The sequence below is a fragment of the Palaemon carinicauda genome, chromosome 10, assembly GCF_036898095.1.
Source record: "Palaemon carinicauda isolate YSFRI2023 chromosome 10, ASM3689809v2, whole genome shotgun sequence".
Classification (NCBI taxonomy): Eukaryota; Metazoa; Arthropoda; class Malacostraca; order Decapoda; family Palaemonidae; genus Palaemon; species Palaemon carinicauda.
The window spans coordinates 132,917,369-132,941,355 of NC_090734.1; the positions used below are offsets into that span (position 1 = coordinate 132,917,369).

The 23,987-nt window shown below is 43.5% G+C and overlaps 1 protein-coding gene across 1 annotated transcript in view; it reads left to right on the forward strand.

Moving 5' to 3' along the window:
- Positions 1–23,987, forward strand: part of gkt (glaikit) — a 79,123-nt gene that overhangs the window by 4,658 nt on the left and 50,478 nt on the right. Inside the window, exons 3-6 of the mRNA XM_068381932.1 lie at positions 8,116–8,211; positions 9,754–9,849; positions 11,113–11,250; positions 22,795–22,888. Of these exons, the coding sequence (XP_068238033.1) occupies positions 8,116–8,211; positions 9,754–9,849; positions 11,113–11,250; positions 22,795–22,888 (424 nt within the window). The remainder of the gene's footprint in view (positions 1–8,115; positions 8,212–9,753; positions 9,850–11,112; positions 11,251–22,794; positions 22,889–23,987) is intronic.

Sequence of the window (23,987 nt, forward strand, 5' to 3'; positions counted from 1 at the left end):
TATCAGTGAAGGTGGCTAATTCATTATCTTAAGGAAAATCTTGTGGGAAGCAATAAAAGCTTTTGGTGCTACAAAAATAAAGAGAATATACATCTCCCACATTACTGAATCAGGTTATAAAATACAAGCTCTATGAGCTGCTTTATGTTTATACCAATTCTAAAATATTAGATTGATTTAGAGCCACAAATTCTTGTAAATGTGTGATTTATGATTTCACTGATTGGATGCGTACCTCTAGTTAAAGCATAGATCTGATTACAGAAATTATGATGGATTTTTCATTTGGGGTTACTGATTAGAGAGTGACTTGAGTTGCACAAAATAGTCTATAGTAAATGTTCCTTGTAGCATCTCTTCAGTCTTAGCTTTGTTTTTTGCCGTATCATAGTTTATCAAATCTCACTAAGCCTTTTCATTTCTCCAACTTTACCTTTTTATATTTTTGCTTCTCCTTTTGTAGCTCTCCCGTTTGCTTCTTATTTAAGGGATTTTATTTTGTTACCCTTGAGAGGTTAAAGGAAGGTGACTAGCTAACTATGATGTTATAGTGACGAGTCTTACACAGGCTTAGAAAATTCCACATACAGTACTGCGAGTGTGATGGCCTCTAAAGCGGGGTTTACACGCACAAACGGTTCGTCGAACCCGGTTATCGAACTTGCTTGTCAAGTGGTTCGAAGAGGTGGAGTCAGCCACAAATGAATAAGGTTTCTGGACAATGAAGCCCCGCCCACAAAAGTCATACGAGAACAGACTTTCTTCGAACCGTTCGACAACCAAATACCCCATTCACATGTTCGAATATCACTTCAAACACTTGTGTCGAACCACGTTCAACAAACCGCTCGGCCGTGTAAAACTGCCTTATGGACCATAAAATCCAGATATCAAAAAATATAAATTTAAAATCTCTAGAGAAAAAAAGGACTTCCACAGTCGGGTGCACAACGTAATAAATCTGATTTTTCAATATTAATCTTACCCGATAATCATGTAGCTGTCAACTCCGTTGCCCGACAGAATTCTACGGAAGGGATACGCCAGCGATCACTATACAAGAAGGGGGTGTACTCACCAGCGCCACCTGTGGCCAGGTACTGCAGTACTTCTTGTTGACACCACCTCAATTTTTCCTCTGTCGTGCTTCCGGCAAGACCTACATGGATACGCTTATAATTTTGGAGTCTTGTTCACGGTTTTTGGTGAAGTATTGCTCTAAGATTTCAGCTTTCGCTATACAGGAAACTTGTCTCTTAGCTTAGATAGCTTTTAGATTGATTTGATTAATGGTTAACGATTTTTTGCTTTAATTGGAATCCCCCTTGACTGCTCTTTGATTCAAGATGTCCGACCTTTCTCAAGCTCCTCCCCAAAGACGATGTAGGACTTGTATTAGGCGTATTCCGAAGGCCTCGGTTGATCCTCACACCGTTTGTTCCGACTGTAGGGGAAAATCCTGTCAGTTGGAAGATCGATGTGAGGAATGCGCCGGACTTTCGGAACTTGATTTTGTTCGATTCCTCAAGTATACCACTAAGTTAGAGAGAGAGAGAGTTAGGAGGAGTTCGGCTCGCTCTTCGCTTTATTCCTCACCCCATGATCCTCAACCTTTTCCTCCCCCTGTAGTGGCTACCCCCGATCCTACTATTTGTGCTCAGCCTGATATGTCTGATGTTTTACGTGCCATTCAGGCTTTAGGTGATAAAGTGGAGTCGGTAGTGAGTGACCACAAGTTCCTCTTGGCAGACGTCAAGGAACTTAAAGTGAAAAGTGCAGTGGGAAGTGGTAGTGCCAGTGCTGTGCCGAGTGCTAGTGTCAGTGTCAGTGTTGTGCGTGAGGGTACTTCTGTGCGTGCCAGTCGTCCTCCCAGTCCGGGACCTCTTGCAAGCTCCCAAGCCCAGGGGAGAAGCAATGTCGAAGGGCAAAAGGGTTCGGCAGGCCTTGATCGGCGCACAGCAGTATCCTCAGTGGTTGCGGGCGTATCTTACAGAGATCGTCACTTCCACTCTCAGACGATTGAGCCCTTATTTTACTCGTCTGCAGAAGAATTTTCGGGGAGAAAACGCTGGACTCAGGTCTCAAGACCTCTTAAGCGTAAAGTCCAGACCGCACGAGTTGTACAGCCCGGATGTAGTCATTGGGCTAGCTCTGACTCGCCGCAGTCATCAGGTGACTGCACGCCTCCTAAGAGAGGTAAGGCGATGCCTCAACAGACCTCAACTTCTGTTAAGGCTCTGCCTCAACAGACCTCAACGTCTGTTGATCCCAAGATGGCTTTGCTGCAGTCTATGCAGTCGCAGCTTGCGGTATTGATGCGTGATTTTCAGGCAGAGAAGGTTACACCTCCTCCTGCGAGCGCTCCTCCTCCTCTACGCAGTCCAGTCTGCCAGACGTACGAAGTTGAGGTTCCTCAAGCTACCTCCATGCGTGAGCTACCGCGTTGGGAGTTGCCAGATACCAGCGTTGTGCAGCAACCTCCACCTTCCTTGAGACAGGAACCTCTTACCACGCGGCAACCTCCTCAACAATGGGGATAGGAGTCTTATGCCTTACAACCTCCTCTACCTTTGAGGCAAGAGTTTCTTGCAGTAAGACCATCCTCGAGGCAGCAACCTCTTGAGGTACGACAACCTCTGCCATCCTTGAGGCAGCCACCTCAGCTCTCGCAGCTGATACCTCCCCTTTCCTCGAGGCGAGAACCTCAACTCTCGAGGCAAGCACCTCAAGAACCTCAACTCGTGAGACAGGAGCCTCTTTCTGCGCAGCCGCCACCTCAACTCTCGCAGCACCCACCTCAAGAACCTCAACTCGTGAGACAGGAACCTCTTACTGCGCAGCCACCTCAACCCTTGAAGCAAGCGCAACTCTTGAGACATGAACCTCATGCAATGAGTCAGCCACCTCAACGCATGCATCTACCTCTTTCTCCTCAGCTTGAGCAGTCTTTACAGCCTGAACCTCAGGTTTTACTACAGTCGCCTCTCACCACGCTTGCTCCCCAGACTCCCGCAGAGCCTCCTTCTTCCCAGCCTCATGACTTTGTCATTACCAGCCCTCATCCTCTTCTACAGAGACTTGAGGATGAATCCACAAGTGTATATGCACCCGCTTGTCAGGATTCTGCCGTTCAGCATACCGCTGTAACTTTACCTCTCGCTTCTCAACCCTCAGGTGATGAGGTTTCTGAGGAGGAAGCTGCGCACCTGGACGATCCCTCTTCTGACGTGGAGGAACCCAAGTCGTTACCACCCAACATTGACTTTCGCAAGGTCCTGGCTCTTTTCAGAGAAGTTTACCCGGATCACTTTGTGTCTGCTACCCCTCGCTCTCCTCCATCAGAGTTTTCTCTAGGCATGCAACCTGTTAAGTCTGCCTACACTAAGCTCGTCTTCGCTAGATCTTCTAAGAGAGCTTTGAGAATGTTAGGGGATTGGTTGCAGTCCAAGCAGCAACTAGGGAAGACGTCATTCTTGTTTCCACCTACTAAGCTGACTTCTAAGGCGGGCGTATGGTATGCCACAGGAGAGGAACCAGGCTTGGGAATCCCTGCCTCTGCCCAGGCTGACTTCTCAAGTTTGGTTGACTCTCCACGAAGGTCGGCTATGAGGCGCTCTAAGGTCTGCTGGACCTTTTCTGACTTAGACCACTTCTTAAAGGGAGTCTTTCGCGCCTTTGAGATTTTTAATTTTCTCGACTGGTGCCTGGGGGCCTTGAGCAAGAAGACTGCCCCATCTGACAAGGACTCGGCCATGCTTATAATGTCCTGTATGGATAAAGCAATTCGCGATGGTTCCGGCGAACTTGCCTCCATGTTTGTTTCGGGAGTACTCAAGAAAAGGGAACAACTTTGCACCTTCCTTTCCACTGGTATCACCTCTTGTCAAAGGTCTCAGTTACTTTTTGCTCCGCTTTCTAAGTTCCTGTTTCCTGAGGACCTTATCAAGGAATTGTCTGCGGCTCTTATTCAGAAGGACACTCATGACCTTGTGGCCTCTTCAGCACGTAAGGCTAAGGTTGCTCCTTCGGTTCCTAGAACTTACCGCACCCCAGTGACCGATACTCCTGCTACAAGATTTATTCCGCCCTTTCGTGGCAGAGCCCCCAGCCGAGGAAGTACCCGTCCAGACGGTTTCAGGGGCAGGTCCAAGAAAGGTCCCAAGCCTTCGAAAGGCAAACATTGACTCTCCTCCTCTCCAGACAGCAGTAGGAGCCAGACTCAAGATCTTCTGGCAAGCTTGGGAAAGAAGAGGTGCAGACGCCCAGTCTGTCAAGTGGCTAAGGGAGGGTTACAGGATACCATTCTGCCGCAATCCCCCTCTGACCACTTCTCCCATCAACCTCTCTCCCAACTACAAGGAAAAGGACAAGAGGCTAGCGTTACACCAAGAGGTGTCGCTCCTGTTACAGAAGGAGGCAGTGGTGATAGTCCGGGACCATCAATCCCCGGGCTTCTACAACCGTCTCTTTCTGGTGGCCAAGAAGACAGGAGGTTGGAGACCGGTGCTGGACGTCAGTGCGCTCAATGCTTATGTCACCAAGCAGACGTTCACTATGGAGACGACGAAGTCGGTCCTAGCAGCGGTCAGGCAGGAGGACTGGATGGTCTCGTTGGATCTGAAAGACGCTTACTTTCACGTTCCTATTCATCCAGACTCCCAACCTTTCCTGAGATTCGTTTTTGGAAAGGTTGTGTACCAATTCCAAGCCCTGTGTTTTGGCCTAAGCACGGCGCCTATGGTGTTTACGCGACTGATGAGGAATATTGCAAAATTCCTCCACTTGGCGGACATCAGAGCCTCCCTTTATTTAGACGACTGGCTGTTAAGAGCCCCCACAAGTCGTCGCTGTCTGGAGAGTCTCAACTGGACTTTGGACTTGATCAAGGAACTGGGTCTTTTGGTCAACTTAGAAAAGTCCCAGCTTATTCCTTCCCAAACCATCGTTTACCTGGGAATGGAGATTCGGAGTCAAGCTTTTCGGGCTTTTCCGTCGGCCCCAAGAATCAGCCAAGCCCTAGAGTGCATTCTGAGCATGCTGAAGAGGAACAGATGCTCGGTGAGACAGTGGATGAGTCTAACAGGGACCCTGTCATCGTTAGCCCTGTTCACCGAGTTAGGGAGACTCAACCTCCGCCCCCTTCAATTCCATCTAGCAGCTCACTGGGACAAGAATATGACGCTCGAAGCAGTCTCTATTCCTGTTACCAAAGAGATGAAGACTACTCTCATGTGGTGGAAGACCAACATCCTTCTCAAGGAGGGTCTATCGTTAGCGGTTCAGACCCCCAATCTTCATCTCTATTCGGACGCATCAGACTCGGGCTGGGGCGCGACCTTGGACGGACAGGAATGCTCGGGAACATGGAACAAGGAACAGGAAACGCTTCACATCAACTGCAAGGAGTTGCTGGCAGTTCATCTGGCTTTAATGAACTTCAAATCCCTCCTGCTAAACAAGGTGGTGGAGGTGAACTCCGACAACACCACAGCCTTGGCATACATCTCCAAGCAGGGAGGGACCCATTCGAGGAAGCTGTACGAGATAGCAAGGGACCTCCTCATTTGGTCAAGAAGTCTAAACCTCTCACTGGTAACGAGGTTCATTCAGGGCAATATGAACGTCTCGGCAGATCGCCTCAGCAGGAAAGATCAAATCATCCCCACGGAATGGACCCTTCACAAGAGCGTGTGCAACAGACTTTGGACCTTGTGGGGTCAGGCAACGATAGATCCGTTCGCCACCTCCATGACCAAGAGGCTCCCTTTGTACTGTTCCCCAGTTCCAGACCCAGCAGCAGTTCACGTGGATGCTTTTCTGCTGGATTGGTCCCATCTCGAGCTATATGCATTCCCGCCGTTCAAGATCATCAACAGAGTCATTCAGAAGTTCGTCTCTCACGAAGGGACACGGCTGACGCTGGTTGCTCCCCTTTGGCCTGCAAGAGAATGGTTCACAGAGGTACTACAATGGCTGGTCGGCGTTCCCAGGACTCTCCCTCTAAGAGTGGACCTTCTACGTCAACCTCACGTAAAGAAGGTACACCCAAACCTCCACGCTCTTCGTCTGACTGCCTTCAGACTGTCGAAAGACTCGCTAGAGCTAGAGGCTTTTCGAAGGAGGCAGCCAGAGCGATTGCCAGAGCAAGGAGGATATCCACTCGTAGAGTCTATCAATCCAAGTGGGAAGTCTTCCGAAGCTGGTGCAGAGCCAATGCAGTTTCCTCTTCCAATACCTCTGTAACCCAAGTTGCTGACTTCCTGTTACATCTTAGGAATGTTAGATCTCTTTCGGCTCCTACGATCAAAGGGTACAGAAGTATGTTGGCTTCAGTTCTCCGCCACAGAGGTTTGGATCTTTCCTCCAACAAGGATCTACAAGACATCCTTAAATCTTTCGAGACTTCTAAAGAACGTCGATTGTCCACTCCAGGCTGGAATCTAGACGTAGTCTTAAGGTTCCTTATGTCTCCTAGGTTTGAACCTCTCCAGTCAGCTTCTTTCAAAGACCTTACTCTCAAAACTCTTTTCCTCGTCTGCCTTGCAACAGCCAAAAGAGTTAGTGAGGTTCACGCCTTCAGCAGGAACATAGGATTCACATCCGAATCAGCAACATGTTCCTTACAGCTCGGATTTTTAGCAAAAAATGAACTTCCTTCACGTCCTTGGCCTAGATCGTTTGAAATTCCTAGCCTTTCCAACATGGTGGGTAACGAGCTAGAAAGAGTTCTTTGCCCTGTCAGAGCTCTAAAATACTATCTTAAAAGGTCAAAACCTATACGAGGACAATCAGAGGCCTTATGGTGTGCCATCAAGAAACCTTCGATGCCTATGTCCAAAAACGCAGTTTCGTATTATATAAGGCTTCTGATTAGAGAAGCTCATTCTCACATGAAGGATGAAGACCTTGCTTTGCTGAAGGTAAGGACCCACGGAGTGAGAGCTGTAGCCACTTCGATGGCCTTTAAACAGAACCGTTCTCTGCAGAGTATCATGGATGCAACTTATTGGAGGAGCAAGTCAGTGTTTGCATCATTTTATCTCAAAGATGTCCAGTCTCTTTACGAGAACTGCTACACCCTGGGACCATTCGTAGCAGCGAGTGCAGTAGTAGGTGAGGGCTCAGCCACTACATTCCCTTAATCCCATAACCTTTTTTAACCTTTCTCTTGAATGCTTTTATTGTTGTTTTTTGGGTTGTTACGGTAGGCTAGAAGCCTTCCGCATCCTAGTTGATTTGGCGGGTGGTCAATTCGTTCTTGAGAAGCGCCTAGGTTAGAGGTTGTGTAGAGGTCCTTTAGTATGGGTTGCAGCCCTTTATACTTCAGCACCTTAGGGTTGTTCAGCCTCCTAAGAGGAACGCTGCGCTCAGTAAGGAAGACGAACTTATTAAAGGCAGAGTAATGGTTCAAGTCGACTTCCTTACCAGGTACTTATAATTTCATTGTTATTTTGAATAACTGATAATATGAAATACGGGATACTTAGCTTCTTGATATACATGTACACTGGTTTTCACCCACCTCCCTGGGTGTGAATCAGCTACATGATTATCGGGTAAGATTAATATTGAAAAATGTTATTTTCATTAGTAAAATAAATTTTTGAATATACTTACCCGATAATCATGATTTAATTGACCCACCCTTCCTCCCCATAGAGAACCAGTGGACCGAGGAAAAATTGAGGTGGTGTCAACAAGAAGTACTGCAGTACCTGGCCACAGGTGGCGCTGGTGAGTACACCCCCTTCTTGTATAGTGATCGCTGGCGTATCCCTTCCGTAGAATTCTGTCGGGCAACGGAGTTGACAGCTACATGATTATCGGGTAAGTATATTCAAAAATTTATTTTACTAATGAAAATAACATTTTTGTTGTTAGTTTTAACCACGGAACTTTCACTCTTCACCCGCTTCTCGGTACATGTCAGGTGGTTGGGATTTCGTGTTTCCCGTAGAGATGGGCAGGAAACTGTATAAAGAAGGGCAGGAAACTAACAAAAATTTAAGTGGATCATGTTGAGTTGGCATTTGCAGTAAATAGCATTTTCTCTTCTAAGGTATGTATGGAAATAATTAATTTTAGTTTAAGAATATTTGTTTTTTTCATTTGCAGATCATGTGTTTTCAGCGTCTGATGATGATGAAATAGATGAAATCGCTACCAAGAAAAAGGAAGGCACCCCAGTTAGACCATCAAAAACTGAAGTTGGTAAGTCTCTCCTTGTAATGACAAATTAAATGTATTGTCTCATTTTTTTCATTTGCGATCATAAATGCCAGGAATACTAGATTTATGGAAATCTTGATCATGGATTGCTATTATATATTTAGGATGAAAGAAGGACTTCGTATCTCAATCAGGAGAATGAGTTTTCCATTGTGTGATGTTAGAGACTATTTGTTCCTACACAAATACAAACAAGACTTATACTTTCAGGGATGCTGGAACGGCTATTAAAATATTTTAACAAGGTCGTTATAACTACCGGTGGGTTGCAATTAAGCCCAGCACACTTGTCAGTCAACTAGCCAGGGTACTTTTGACTTTGGCCATAAAAAGTACGGATGTACTGTACTCTTGCTGCCTCCTAAATTTTGGCTGTTTTTGTCTTTGTAGTTTAAATGGAGAAGTACGTTGATATGTGATTATGCCTTGGGAAACCTGGCAACAAGTGTGGCTGGTTTGTGCGTAAACCTACTATTGATCTCCATCATCTGTGTGTTTCTTTTCCGAGGGTATGACTGTTCGCTCTCATCGCTTCGTGATGAGGAACGATGACGAGACAGAGATCTGACACTCGATGCTTTCTTTCTTCTAGCCTTAAGACAGGTTTCAGACAGATCTAACACTCAATGCTGTCTTTCTGCTGTCCTCAAGCCAGGCGTCTGCGAACGGACACTCGATGCTATCTTTTTGCTAGCCTTGGTGTCAGCAAAGAGATTTGGCAAGAATCATGGAATCTTGTAGGGCAAAAGTCCTTTTGAAGGATGAAAGGAGGTCTGGTCTACTTTACTTTTGTTCCTGAGTTTGTGGTCAAGACTCGGAAATCAGTGGTCCATAAAACCAGGTTTGGGTTCTTCTCCATCTATACTCTTCAAGAGTTATCCAGAGGGATTCAGGATGACATGCTTCTCTGTCTTGTGAAGGTTCTGGGGAAGTACCTTAAGAAATCTCGGCGCTTAAGGTCTGAGCATGAGAGAGACATGCATGTAGGCCCTCTTTGCCTGAAACAATCGAAGAGCTGTTTTCGCCTTGTCACTGTGCATTTGTTCAATATTTATATCGTAATTATTGTTTTCATTTATACGAGATATTTTAGCTAATCCTTTTATTGTTTCTTTTATGTTCATAAAGTAAAAGTTAAGCTCATTGTATAGTTAAAAACCATTAATGAAATGAATATTAATCTTTGTATTATAGACTGAGTATCAGCATTTACTTTACCCTCTGTTAAGTGTACATTAGTAACAAATAAATTTTAAATACAGTATTGCACATAAATATGTAAAATTCTTTTTGCTACAAATATGTACAGTATTCTGGTTAACTATTTACAGCAGACTGAGTTGTTGACATAATATGCAGTTTATAGTATTTTACTGGATGCAAATAAGGAGGAACCAGGATAAATTCTTGGCCTTTAGTCTGGATCACAAACATGTTAAATTTATTATTGTATTCATTAAAACTTGAAGATTGTTCCTTAGATCTCTGAGGATTGTAAACATATTGATTAATTTTTTTTTAAAGGGCCCCCTTCGTTTAGTGAAGATATTGATAATGATGGGAGTGGAGGGGATAGGAAACAAGATACTTCCCAGCCAAGCTCGTCCAAGACTGATGCAGGTGAATATGTCGTAATGTTTATTGTGTTACTTCATCCAGTATTGTTCTTTTTAAGTTTAAATCATATTTATATAGATAAATTGTTATTTCAGGTTGAAAAATAATTAAGGAATAATATAGAATCTCTGATAATCTAATAACTTTCCTTCTTAATGAAGAAATTTACTCCTTTTTTTATTAAAGGGAGCTTTTTAGAAATATCATGTGATAAGATTAAATGTGTTCAACTCTAATCAGCATTACTGTACTTTTCAAACTTCACAGCTGGTTAGTTCAATAAGGTTAAAGATTTGATGTCAACATTGACTTTTTTTTTACCTTGGTGTTTATTTTAGGTATGATAAAAATTGTTGAGTAGAGTTTAATATATTTCATGATATACAGTATCATGATATCTCCAAAGAGCTTTCTTTTTACAAAAAAAATAAACTTTTTTGTTAGCAAATAAGAAAGTTACAGAAAATAATTTATTGCATAGTAGTAACAGAAGAGGGAGGTACTTAGAAAGCAGGAACACAGAGAGGGAAAAAAGTCTATTGTGATAGTCTATGGGAAACATCCCTTGTTGGCTGTTGGACTGTGGTTTGAGTCTTGCTCAAATCTGATAGTTTCTTGTATTGTCTGCAACCTTATCATCCTTGTGAGCTAAGGATGGGATGTTTTGGAGAGCCTACAGGTCTACCTGCTAAGTCATCAGCCGCCATTGCCTGACCCTCCCTTGTCTTAGCTTTGGTGGTGGAGAGGTGGCTTGGTCGCTAATCTTATGTATATATGGTTAGTCTCTAGGGCAATTTCACTGTCTCTTGCCTCTGCCATTTATAAGCAACCTTTAAAAATGGAAAGACATACCTGGAGTTGTTTCAGACAAGAAAATGCCATTAAGGCTGAAAATGAAGATTTATAAGAGTTATCGGGCCCATATGGGACATAAACTTGGGCAATTTAGAATAGAGGAGGGACTGTTGAAAAGAACCAAGATGAAGATGGTGAGATGAATTGCAGGAATATCACTACTTGAAAGGAGGGAGAGTCAAGATATTAAAAGATATAAAATTTATTATCAAAATTATTTCATTTCTTTAGAATATGCTCTAGTTAACTAAGTGCGGAAGGGTCTACTGTATTTTTTAATACTGTAACCACCCTCAATTACTTTAATATACTGTACTTTTACTAAGGTTTTTTCTATTTCATTTTTGGGAGGGAGGGATTTAACATTATGATCTATCAAATTGCAACATATTTTTCTTATTTTTTTTTCAGAGAATAATTTAAAGGACCAGAACCCTTCTAAGAAAAGACCGTTATGCAAGTTTGGTGCATCATGCTATCGAAAGAATCCCTGGCATTTGGAAGAGTTTTATCATCCCCATTTAGAAAATCAAGGAAACGCGAAATCAGGTAATTCATGTACAGGTCCTCAACTTAACAAACATTTGGAGATACATAAACAAATCCAACTTAAAATAATAAAGATAAGGAAATACAGTACTGTAATAAAACATTATCATATCATTTAATACAGTAAGCAAAATGACATTTGTAATAACCTGATATTTATTTCATATGAAACCCAACTGTTTGTTGATTTTTGTAGCTGGAAATCATAGGCATGGAATTCAGGTTAGGCCTACCTAGGCCAAAATTTAATAAAATTGGATTTAAAATTAATTTGACTTACAAATAGTTTCTTGGAACCAATTAAGTTTGTAAGCTGATGACCTTCTGTATTATTTTATTGTATTTTAAATATATTTTATTAGTTTACAGTACCGAAAGCCTTTAACCATCATCCTCATGTAGTTTTAAAAAATCAAATTGGAAAACCTATAAAATATTCATCTAAGGTGTAAGCTTTCCCCCATGTAACCACACGTTAAGATTATTTTGAAAAATCAAATGGAAAAACCTATAAAATATTCATCTAGGGTGTAGCTGTTATTGTTACTACCTTCTCAATTTCTTTTCCTCGGGTGTCCCGAAGATTATATACTCTATTTTTCAATATTTAACTTAGCCGGTGATTATAATAGCTGCAACTCTGTTGCTCGACAGAAAACTCTAAGGTAAAACTCGCCAGCGATCGCTACCCAGGTAGCGGGTGTGCCCAACAGCGCCATCTGTCGTCCAGATACCCAGTACTCAATGTAAACAAAGACTCAATTTTCTCTCTGTCGTGCTATCAACAAGACGTACTTACTCGCTGTTGCTAAACTGGAGTTTTTTCACAACTAATTGGTGAAGTACATTATTCTAGTTTTGAGCTTTCGCTGTGCAGGGTTTCTCTTCACACAAATCCTTGAACTCTTTTTGATAACGGATTCTTTGTTGATGACTTTTTGATAGTTTTTTGAATTCCCCTTTGACCAATTCAAAATGGCTGACCCTTCACAAGTCCCAAAATTTAGGAAGTGCAATGCTAGGGACTGTTCAAGGCGTCTTCCGAAGGCTTCTATCGACCCTCACACTGTTTGTTCCAATTGTCGGGATAAAACCTGTCAATTGGAAGATCGGTGTGAGGAGTGCGTTGGGCTTTCGGAATTCGATTTTATCGAATTCCAAAAGTATACACGTAGGCTAGAGAGAGATAGAGTTAAGAGAAGTTCCTCTCGTTCTATCGATATTTCCTCTCCTCATGCCCCACAACCTATTCCTTCCCCTGTAGTGGTTGCTCCTAATCCCCCTCCTAGCACTCAGGAACCTTCGATGGCTGATATGATGCGTGCCATCCAAGCTCTGGGTGAGAGAGTTGAGTCCCTTGCTAGTGACCGTAATCAACTTATGGCGGATGTGAAGGAGCTGAAGTGCAAAAGTGCAGTGGGAAGTGTTAAAGTGAGTGATAGTGTTGTGGATAGTGTTGCGCTTGAGGGTTAGTCTGTTCGTGCCTGTCGTCCTCCTAGTCCGGGACCTCTTGCAAGCTCCCAAGTCCAGGGGAGAAGCAATGTCGTACGACAAATGGGTTCGAGAGGCTTTAATCAGCGAACAGACGTTCCCTCCGTGGTATCGGGCGTATCTACCCAAGATCGCCCCTGCCTAACTAAGACGAGAGAGCCCATTTATACCTCGTCTTCGGAAGGTGTTTCTCGCAGGAAACCCTGGACCAAGGTCTCACGACTGTTAAAGCGCAAGTCGGTCCCTTCCGCACAAGTCCAATGGCCCAGTTGTAGCCACTGGGTCAGTTCGGACTCGCTGCAGTCATCCGATGACTGCTCACCTCCTAAGAGAGGCAAAGCGGTACCGCTTCAGACAGTTACACCGTCTGTCGCCGCACCTGCTCCTGTAGACCCTAAGTGGTCTCTACTGCAAGACATGCAGTCTAAACTAACGTCTCTTATGCAGGACTTTCGTGCGGAGAAGGTTGCTGCCGCACCAGCTAGTGCAGCTCCTTGCCTACAACCGCCCACACGATCGGTTGTGCGTCCGGTGGACGCTGAGGTAACCTTCTCACGCACACCAGTTGAGAGAGTTCCGCCACCCATGCGTTCCAGTGTGATCTGCCAGCCGCATGTTGACGTTCAGCGACGCACGGAGGTCTCCGTTGACGTTCGTGAGGTTCAACAACCGTCAGAGTTGTTTTGTTTTGACGCGGTGCGTCAACCTCCGCAACCCAGTGTGGTTGCCACTGCTCACCCACATCAGTGCAGACAGTCTGGAGTAGACGCTGTGCGTCCCCGCGCTGCTATGGTTGTTGCCAGCTCACAGACTGGGCAACAGTTCCATGACGTTGCGTCCGGCTCAGTCACGCATGCACCCGTGCGACCGGACTCAGCTAACCAGCCGTTACCCACTCCGTTGCCGTTCCCTCATCAGTTATCGGATGAGGGACTTTCTGATGATGATGTTGCTGCACACGTAGTTGAACCGCATTCAGAACTGGACGAGCCTAAGTCTACGCAACCCTCTTTGGACTTTAGGAAAGTTTTGGCCCTGTTCAAAGAGATGTTTCCGGACCAGTTTGTTTCTGTGGCTCCGCGTTCTCCTCCGTCAGAGTTTGTGTTAGGCATGCCGTCATCCACTCCTGCCTTTACTAGACTCGTCCTCGCACGCTCGTCCAAGAGAGCTTTGCGTGTGATAGGAGAATGGCTGCAGTCCAAGAAGAGTTTAGGGAAGACAGCTTTTACGTTTCCCCCTGCTAGACTCTCTTCTAGATCGAGCGTCTGGTATGCCACGGGAGAAGTTCTCGGCTTGGGAGTTCCTGCCTCTGCCCAGGGCGACTTCTCAAGTCTCGTAGATTCTCCCCGCCGCCTTGCCATGAGACGCTCAAAGATATGTTGGTCATCTTCGGACCTGGACCACCTGTTGAAAGGTATCTTTAGAGCCTTCGAAGTTTTTAACTTCTTAGACTGGTGTCTAGGAGCTCTAAGCAGAAAGATCTCTCCGACAGAGAAGGAGACTTCCTTGCTCATTATGTCCTGCATGGACAAGGCCGTACGTGATGGGTCTAATGAGCTTGCTGCATCATTTGTGTCCGGAGTCCTTAAGAAGCGTGAAAACCTATGCTCATTCCTTTCAGCTGGAGTTACACCATGCCAGAGATCCGAACTTCTGTTTGCTCCTCTTTCCAAGTGCCTTTTTCCAGAAGACCTGATTAAGGAAATTGCCGCTTCTTTGATACAGAAGGACACTCACGATCTTGTTGCGTCCTCCGCTCGCAAAGCCACCCCTTTGCCTACCTTGTCAGCTAGACCAAGGATGGACACTCCAGCGTCCCGTTTTATTCCGCCCTTTCGTGGCAGAGCCTCCAGCAGAGGTGCTCGTGCCGAAGGGAAACGAGGAAAGAAGAAAGGAACCAAGTCCTTTAAGGGCAGAGTCTGACTGCCAGCTTCTTCAGACAGCAGTGGGAGCCAGACTCAAGAACTTCTGGCAGACCTGGGAAAAGAGAGGCGCAGATGCACAATCTGTGAAGTTGCTCAGAGAGGGGTACAAGATCCCGTTTGTACGGAAACCCCCTCTAGCAACGTCTCCCATCGATCTCTCTCCCAGGTACAGAGAGGAAGACAAGAGACGAGCCTTGAAACAGGAAGTGTCTCTTTTACTAGAGAAGGGAGCGGTGGTCAAAGTCTCGGACCATCAAACCCCGGGATTCTACAACCGACTCTTCTTGGTGTCAAAGAAGACAGGAGGGTGGAGGCCGGTGCTAGACGTCAGTGCTCTGAATGTCTTTGTCACAAAGCAGACGTTCTCCATGGAGACCACAAAGTCGGTTCTAGCAGCGGTCAGAAGGGAAGACTGGATGGTCTCTTTAGACCTAAGGGACGCCTACTTCCACGTCCCCATCCACCCGGACTCCCAACCTTTTCTGAGATTCGTTTTCGAAAAGGTTGTCTACCAGTTTCAAGCCCTGTGCTTTGGCCTAAGCATAGCTCCTCTTGTGTTTACGAGGCTGATGAGGAATGTAGCCAAATTCCTTCATTTAGCGGACATCCGAGCCTCCCTCTATTTGGACGACTGGCTTCTCAGAGCTTCTTCCAGTCGTCGCTGTCTGAAGGATCTAAAGTGGACTCTAGATCTGACCAAGGAATTGGGTTTCCTTGTCAATATGGAAAAGTCACAAGTGGTCCCATCCCAAACTATTGTGTATTTAGGGATGGAGATTCACAGTCTAGCTTTTCGGGCTTTTCCGTCGGCCCCCAGAACAAGCCAAGCCCAGTTATGCATCCAGAACATGCTGAAGAAGGAACGATGTTCAGTCAGGAAGTGGATGAGTCTGATAGGGACGCTATCATCCCTGGAACAGTTTGTGTCATTAGGAAGACTACACCTCCGTCCTCTTCAATATCACCTAGCATTTCACTGGAAAAAGGACAAGACGCTAGAAGCGGTCTCGATCCCCATTTCCGAGAAGATGAAGTCTTGCCTGACTTGGTGGAAGGACAGTATCAGCCTCAGAGAGGGTCTGCCCCTGGCTGTTCAGACTCCCAACCACGTTCTCTTCTCGGACGCATCGGACGTAGGCTGGGGCGCGACATTAGACGGTCGGGAATGTTCGGGATTATGGAACTCGAGTCAAAGGACAATGCATATCAACTGCAAGGAGCTACTGGCAGTACATCTGGCCTTGAAAAGCTTCAGGTCTCTCCTTCAAGGCAAAGTGGTGGAGGTGAACTCGGACAACACCACTGCTTTGGCGTACATCTCCAAGCAAGGAGGGACCCACTCACTGACGTTGTACGAGATAGCAAGGGACCTGCTCATCTGGTCAAAAGGTCAAAACATATCGCTAGTAACGAGGTTCATCCAAGGCAACTTGAATGTCATGGCAGATTGTCTCAGTCGGAAGGGACAAGTAATTCCAACAGAATGGACCCTCCACAAGGATGTATGCAAGAGACTTTGGGCCACTTGGGGCCAACCAACCATAGATCTCTTTGCAACCTCGATGACCAAGAGGCTCCCAATATATTGCTCACCAATCCCGGACCCAGCAGCAGTTCATAAAGTGAACCCTCGCTACTTCGCGGTTCGACAATCGCGGATTCACCACTTCGCGGGGTTTTTCCATAACCCATATATATATACATATCGCGGATTTTCCGGAAAATTCGAAAATACCGCGAAATCTGAAGACCCCCAAATACGATATTTTGTTACCTGTAATTCCATTAATACTGTAATTAGTAATATCTGCTCTTACTGATTGTTCATTGCATTACATATGATATATAATTCAGCACAGAAAGAAATAAAACACGAAAAGAGAATGTGATCATACGATAATTCAGTACGTAGTAAAATTAAATCGAACATGAAACGCAAATCAGATGCAGTCATACCATATTAGAATGGTGTGTACTGTAATGGATGTGCTTCTTTTCCATGAATCTTTTGTATGTATACGTACGTAGTACAGTACTGCATCCAATAATATTCTTTGTTGCAAAAATCACATTTCGAATAAGCGTACGAGAGAGAGAGAGAGAGAGAGAGAGAGAGAGAGAGAGAGAGAGAGAGAGAGAGAGAGAGAGGCGTAAAATAGCGTACGTAAATTTTTATTATTATTGTTATTATTATTATTATTGTTGTTGTTGTTAATAAAATTATTATTGTTATTATTATTATCATTATTATTATTATTATTACTGTACAGTATTATTATCATTATTTATTATTATTACGGTATTGTACTTAATCTACGTACGTTCAGTATGCGCGGGGCATCTTCTATGAGTAACCAACGCATCATAGTACTGTAAGACGGGTTGTGATTGGTTCAAGCGCTGATAGATGACGAATCAGAACTCAAGTTTTGTTATCTAGCCTGTGATTGGTGTTTTGCCCGCATCTTCTACCCGCAGCATCAAAGTTCTTGCGGGGCTGGATCGTTCACTTTCTCTTACCGCGTATCGCTGAGTAGACGTTCTTAAGTTTGTGAAGTTTAATCTGTGCTGTGTGCGACCTTTTTAAGTTGAACTTTTTGTTACAGTACTGTACGTAAATCCTACTGTAATGGCTCCCAAGCGTTCTGCTTCTCTTAAGGCTGGTAGTGAGCCTAAACGCCACCGAAGGATGATGACGATAGCTGAGAAGGTTACGCTTCTCGACATGTTAAAAGATGGTAGAAGTTACGCGGCCGCCGGCCGCCATTTTGGCATCAACGAATCCACCGTTCGCTATATCAAAAAGGACGAGGCGAACATTAGAAAGACGGCTGCAATCACCTTTAGCAGATCAGCGAAGCGAGACGTTACAACGCGTAATAAAACGATCGTACGCATGGAAGGTGCTTTAGCTGTGTGGATTGCCGACTGCCGGAAGAAGAACATAGCGTTGGATACGAACACCATCCAAACAAAGGCTTTGAGTTTATATGAGAATTTTGCTGCAAAGGAACCTAAAGACGACGACGGCAACCATGCTGAAGATGATGATGATGCAGATGATCCTCAACCAGGGACATCCACTGATTCCCAGCCTCAGAAACGTTTTTCCGCAAGCAAAGGATGGTTCGCGAAGTTTCAGAAACGCTTCGCCCTGAAAAGCGTTTCCCTGCATGGGGAGTCTGCTTCCGCTGACACTGCCGCTGCTGAAACTTACGTAAACCAGACGTTCAAGAATATTATCGCCGAAGGTGGATACAAGCCGGAACAAGTCTTTAATATGGATGAGACTGGCTTGTTTTGGAAGAGAATGCCGTCGCGAACTTTCCTGTTCAAAGAGGAAGCCAAAGCCTCTGGCTTTAGGGCATTCAAGGATCGCGTTACCCTCGTGATGTGTGGCAATGCTGCTGGATTTTTGTTAAAGCCGGGGCTTATTTATAAGTCGAAAAATCCTCGCGCTTTGAAAAATAAAAATAAGAATCTCCTTCCCGTGTACTGGATGCATAATCAAAAAGCATGGATTACGAAGATGCTGACCTCCAACTGGTTCCACCAGTGTTTTATCCCGCAAGTCAGCAAATATCTCTTAGAGAAGGGCTTGCCATTCAAGATCCTTCTCCTTATGGATAACGCTGGTGGACACGCAACTGACCTGTCGCATGAGGGCATTCAGGTTGAGTTCCTGCCACCCAACACCACGTCATTAATTCAACCGATGGACCAGGGGGTTATCAGGGCGTTCAAGGCCCTCTACACGAAGAATACCTTGGCGGACCTCGTTGCGTGTGTGGATGCTGCCCAAGATGACGAGGATGAAGATTTCAACTTGAAGGCGTACTGGCGGCAGTACACCATAGCCACGTGCCTGCAGAATATTCAGAAGGCACTTCAAGAGATGAAACCTGCAACCGTGAATGCGAGCTGGAAGAAGTTGTGGCCCGCTATTGTTTACGACGACAAGGGATTTACTCCGTCGGAAATCCAACACTCTGCACTACGGAAATCTGTGCAGTTGGCTGCCATAATTGGAGGTGACGGGTTTGGCGACATGACGACTGAAGACGTCGATGAGTTGTTGGACTGCCATTCCCAGCCCCTAACTGACGCAGACCTCGAAGACCTGACGAAATCGGCAAGTGAGGAAGAGAGTGATACCCAGGAAGAGACCCAAGAAAATGTCGAAGAAACGGGCTTAACATTAGAACGGCTTGCCAAGTTCTGCAACCATATCAAGGAGGCGAAAGAAATGTTACAAGAGTGGGACGAGGATATGGTTCGCTCGATGCAATTCTCCAACAAGGTCGATGACATCATGACTCCCTACAGGATGCTCTTGGATCGAAAAAAGAAGCAGCGGCAACAACTTCCGATCACAATGTTCTTCCAGCCTCGCAAAAAAGAGCCAGTTCCTCCTGCTAGTACGCCTTCGGAAGAAATTGAAGAAGTTTCCCAGGAAGAAGTTGAAGAGGTGTCCCAGGAAAAGACACCTCCGTCTGAAGAGACGTAAAATACTATCATTGACTGCACAGTAGAACACATCATCAGCTTCATCATCATCATTTCTACTGTGCAGCAAATTCATCGCCATCACCATTCAAGTTTTTCTTCAACTTTTTTCGTGGTGAGTACAGTAACAATCTTTATTTTTTACTTTAATATTCTTACTGCCTGTTTTATAGTTTAGTAATGTAAGTACTGTATGCATTAAGTTAAAGGGAAGGTTTTAAAAGTCTACATGTTGTAACCTATCATATTTTTTTTGTTTAAAATTTACATTTACGTATGTAAAACAATCTCTCTCTCTCTCTCTCTCTCTCTCTCTCTCTCTCTCTCTCTCTCTCTCTCTCTCTCTCTCTCTCTCTCTCTCTCTCTCTCGTAAATTGTTTTCCTGCTTTGCTACGTACAATACTGTATAATTTATATTTGTAAGGTAACATATTTTGTAAATGCTTTTACTGTAAATACTGTATGTACTGTATCATTATTTATCACTATCATCATGCGCGTTAAATGCCTTGTTTATTCTGAGCGTGGTTGTTTACTGAGCGTACACGCCGTCGTTTCAGGCGGCGTCATAAAGAAAAAGATTTCATTTGGAAGTCCTAAGAAAAATACGTAAACTAAAACATTGGTAATAAAAAAATCAACATACAGTACTGTATAATCAATATAATCGATGCAAAAACTAACCTATACATATATGTGTACACTAAATGAGTTTGGTTCTTCATTATGATCAGAGATGAACGTAAACAAAACATTGGTTGCCATTTTTTATCGTGCTTTTTAGGTGTTTAGGAAACGCATGATATAAAATCGCCTTTAATATTTGTGCCTGTTTTAGTTTAGGGTGCTGTAGTACATGCATTAAGTGTTCTGTACATTAAAGGGTGGTTTGTTAACAGTACTACGTACAAGGGAAGGTTTTAAAAGTCCGAATATACATGTTAAATAAATAGGTAAATATGATGTCACTACTTCGCGGATTTTCACCTATCGCGCCCGCGTCTGGAACCTATCTACCGCGATAAACGAGGGTTCACTGTAGATGCCTTTCTCCTAGATTGGTCACATCTAGATCTATATGCATTCCCACCATTCAAGATTGTCAACAAGGTACTGCAGAAGTTCGCCTCTCACGAAGGGACAAGGTTGACGCTAGTTGCTCCCCTCTGGCCCGCGAGAGAATGGTTCACCGAGGTACTTCGATGGCTAGTAGACGTTCCCAGAACTCTTCCTCTAAGAGTGGACCTTCTACGTCAGCCACACGTAAAGAAGGTACACCAAAGCCTCCACGCTCTTCGTCTGACTGCCTTCAGACTATCGAAAGACTCTCGAGAGCTAGAGGCTTTTCGAAGGAGGCAGCCAGTGCGATTGCAAGAGCAAGGAGAACATCCACCCTTAGAGTCTACCAATCGAAGTGGGAGGTCTTCCGAAACTGGTGCAAGTCAGTATCTATATCCTCGACCAGTACCTCTGTAACTCAAATAGCTGACTTCCTCTTATACCTGAGGAAAGAACGATCACTTTCAGCTCCCACTATCAAGGGTTACAGAAGCATGTTGGCATCAGTCTTCCGTCACAGAGGCTTAGATCTTTCCAACAATAAAGATCTACAGGACCTCCTTAAGTCTTTTGAGACCACGAAGGAGCGTCGTTTGGTTACACCTGATTGGAATTTAGACGTGGTACTAAGATTCCTTATGTCAGACAGGTTCGAGCCGCTACAATCAGCCTCCCTGAAAGATCTCACCTTAAAGACTCTTTTCCTGGTATGTTTAGCCACAGCTAAAAGAGTCAGTGAGATTCATGCCTTCAGCAAGAACATCGGATTTTCATCAGAAAAGGCTACATGTTCACTACAACTTGGTTTTCTAGCCAAAAACGAGCTGCCTTCTCGACCTTGGCCGAAATCGTTCGATATTCCCAGCTTATCGAATATGGTAGGCAATGAACTGGAAAGAGTCTTATGCCCTGTGAGAGCTCTTAAGTTCTATTTAAAACGAACTAAACCTTTACGAGGCCTTTCTGAAGCTTTATGGTGTTCAGTTAAGAAACCATCTTTGCCTATGTCAAAGAATGCTTTATCCTATTTTGTCAGACTGTTAATACGAGAAGCTCATTCCCATCTGAGTGAGGAAGACCAAGCTTTGCTGAAGGTAAGGACACACGAAGTTAGAGCTGTCGCAACTTCCGTGGCCTTTAAACAAAATAGATCTCTGCGAAGTATAATGGACGCAACCTATTGGAGAAGCAAGTCAGTGTTCGCGTCTTTTTATCTTAAGGATGTCCAGTCTCTTTACGAGGACTGCTACACACTGGGACTATTCGTAGCAGCGAGTACAGTAGTGGGTGAGGGCTCAACCACTACAATTCCCTAATTCCATAACCTTTTAATCTTTCTCTTGAAATGTTTTTATTATTGTTTTTTGGGTTGTCCGGAAGGCTAAGAAGCCTTTCGCATCCTGGTTGATTTGGCGGGTGGTCAAAGTCATTTCTTGAGAGCGCCTAGATTAGGGGTTTTGATGAGGTCCTGTTGTATGGGTTGCAACCCTTGATACTTCAGATCCTAGGGGTCGATCAGCATCCTAAGAGGATCGCGAGGCTCCGTAAGGAAGACGTACTTAAAAAGGCAGAGTAATTGTTCAAGTCGACTTCCTTACCAGGTACCTATTTATTTTGTTTTTGTTATTTTGATAACTTCTAAAATGAAATAAAAACTCTTAGCTCATAATAATGTAAACATATATTGCTGGTCTCTACCCACCCCCCTGGGTGTGAATCAGCTATTATAATCACCGGCTAAGTTAAATATTGAAAAATGTTATTTTGATAATAAAATAAATTTTTGAATATACTTACCCGGTGATTATAAATTAAAGGACCCTCCCTTCCTCCCCAATAGAGACGCAGTGGAACGAGGAGAAAATTGAGTCTTTGTTTACATTGAGTACTGGGTATCTGGACGACAGATGGCGCTGTTGGGCACACCCGCTACCTGGGTAGCGATCGCTGGCGAGTTTTACCTTAGAGTTTTCTGTCGAGCAACAGAGTTGCAGCTATTATAATCACCGGGTAAGTATATTCAAAAATTTATTTTATTATCAAAATAACATTTTTTCAAAGCTTGCCCATCTATAACAAGATTCTCAACATCCCTCTCCCAATTGAGTTCAGATATCCGAAATATAGCCTTAATCACTAGTTTTTAATATTTTTTTTTATTAGGAAATGAAAATATGACTGGTCAAATAGTAAGTTAAACTAAGTGAATGGGCAGGAAGCCGGAAATTGATTGTGTAGAAATGGGTAAAAATTTTAGATATTTTAGAATTGAGAGAAACAGTTAAAAGGAAGAAGGAAAACAGATGATGATACTTCTTTGGCAATTTGTACTTCACCTTTTCGTTAATTCTTTTGACACTTTGGACAAACCCTATTAGAGTTAAGTAATGTTATTTCAGTAGTCTGGTTATTCTGTTTATTAAGGATACTAATTGTGTTACACTTTCAAAGGGTTAGCTTATTGAAGGGAGTTACTGTATTGGTATTTTTATTTATTGAGTTGTTTGAGATATATCTTACTACTGTAGTATTAACTAATAAATATTAATATTTATTTATAAAGACCCGGAAGGATCAAGTGATTGTCAGACTCCTGCCAAGCGACAAAAAACCACCTCTGATGAAGTCCCAAAACAAGATTCTAATATCAGTAAAAGGTAGGTAGTTTCATTTTAAACATGCTTCACTTTTAAAACCCAAGTTGTAGGCACTAAATAAAGTACAGCCTTGTCTGGTGTTATATTTTCTGAAGAGAGGTACAGTTTACTTTGTGCTATCATTGTTACTTTGCTGGTTGTATTAAAGGTTCATAACAGCCTTATTATAAACCAGAACTTCGTTGATTTAAAAATTTCCATTTGTTACCTCCACCAACGAAGCTGGAAGGAGGTTATTTTTTACCCCTTGTTTGTGTGTGTGTGTGTGTGTTTGTTTGTATACAGCTTACTGTCCACAATTTTAATCGTAGAGTAATGAAACTTGCCGGAATTAACTGTAAAAAGCTGGAAATTATCAAACATGGAAGGTCACGGTCAAGCAAAATGTCCAATTTACGTAATCAGCCAGAAGTTTGAGCATCGATTTCACAGAGCCTTCAAACTTGGTTCATATATGAGTGTAGGAAAATCCACGCCAATTAATTCATGTTAACCCTGGATAGGTACGGTCCTCGGACACCCCTTTAAGGGTATACTCGGACGCGAACGACCCCGACGCCAAAAAAAATTCTTGAAAAATCAGTTTTTGCAGTAACCTCCTTTTTTCTTTTGCCAAAAAAAACTTCAATGAATGCTTAAAACAACTGTAAAGATAAATACTACTCATCTGCAGAAAAACTATTTATTATAAATATTTTAAAAAATTAAGTAGAAAAAAAAAGACCTGACATAAAAATTCATAAAAAAAAAGTTTATACATATATACACAAATCCTTTTAGGAATTGATTCTTGAATGTTTAGGACACATCTTGATGTATTTTGGATGAAGTCAGACCCATGGAGGTGAAGATCTGAAATGAGAAAAAAAGGGTAACTTTTTTTGGCCAAAAAAAATTGTCCAAATTTCATGAATTTTTTTGGGTACCCAAATGAAATAGGAAGTGGCTAATTTTTTTAGGGAATAAACATATGTTATCCTAAAATAGAAATATGTAAAAAAATCTTCATTATTTTGTAAATTACATTTATATCAGGGGCCATATCTAAAGGTAATTTTTTGAGTACTTGGAAATTTCGTAAAAAAATACATATATTTAA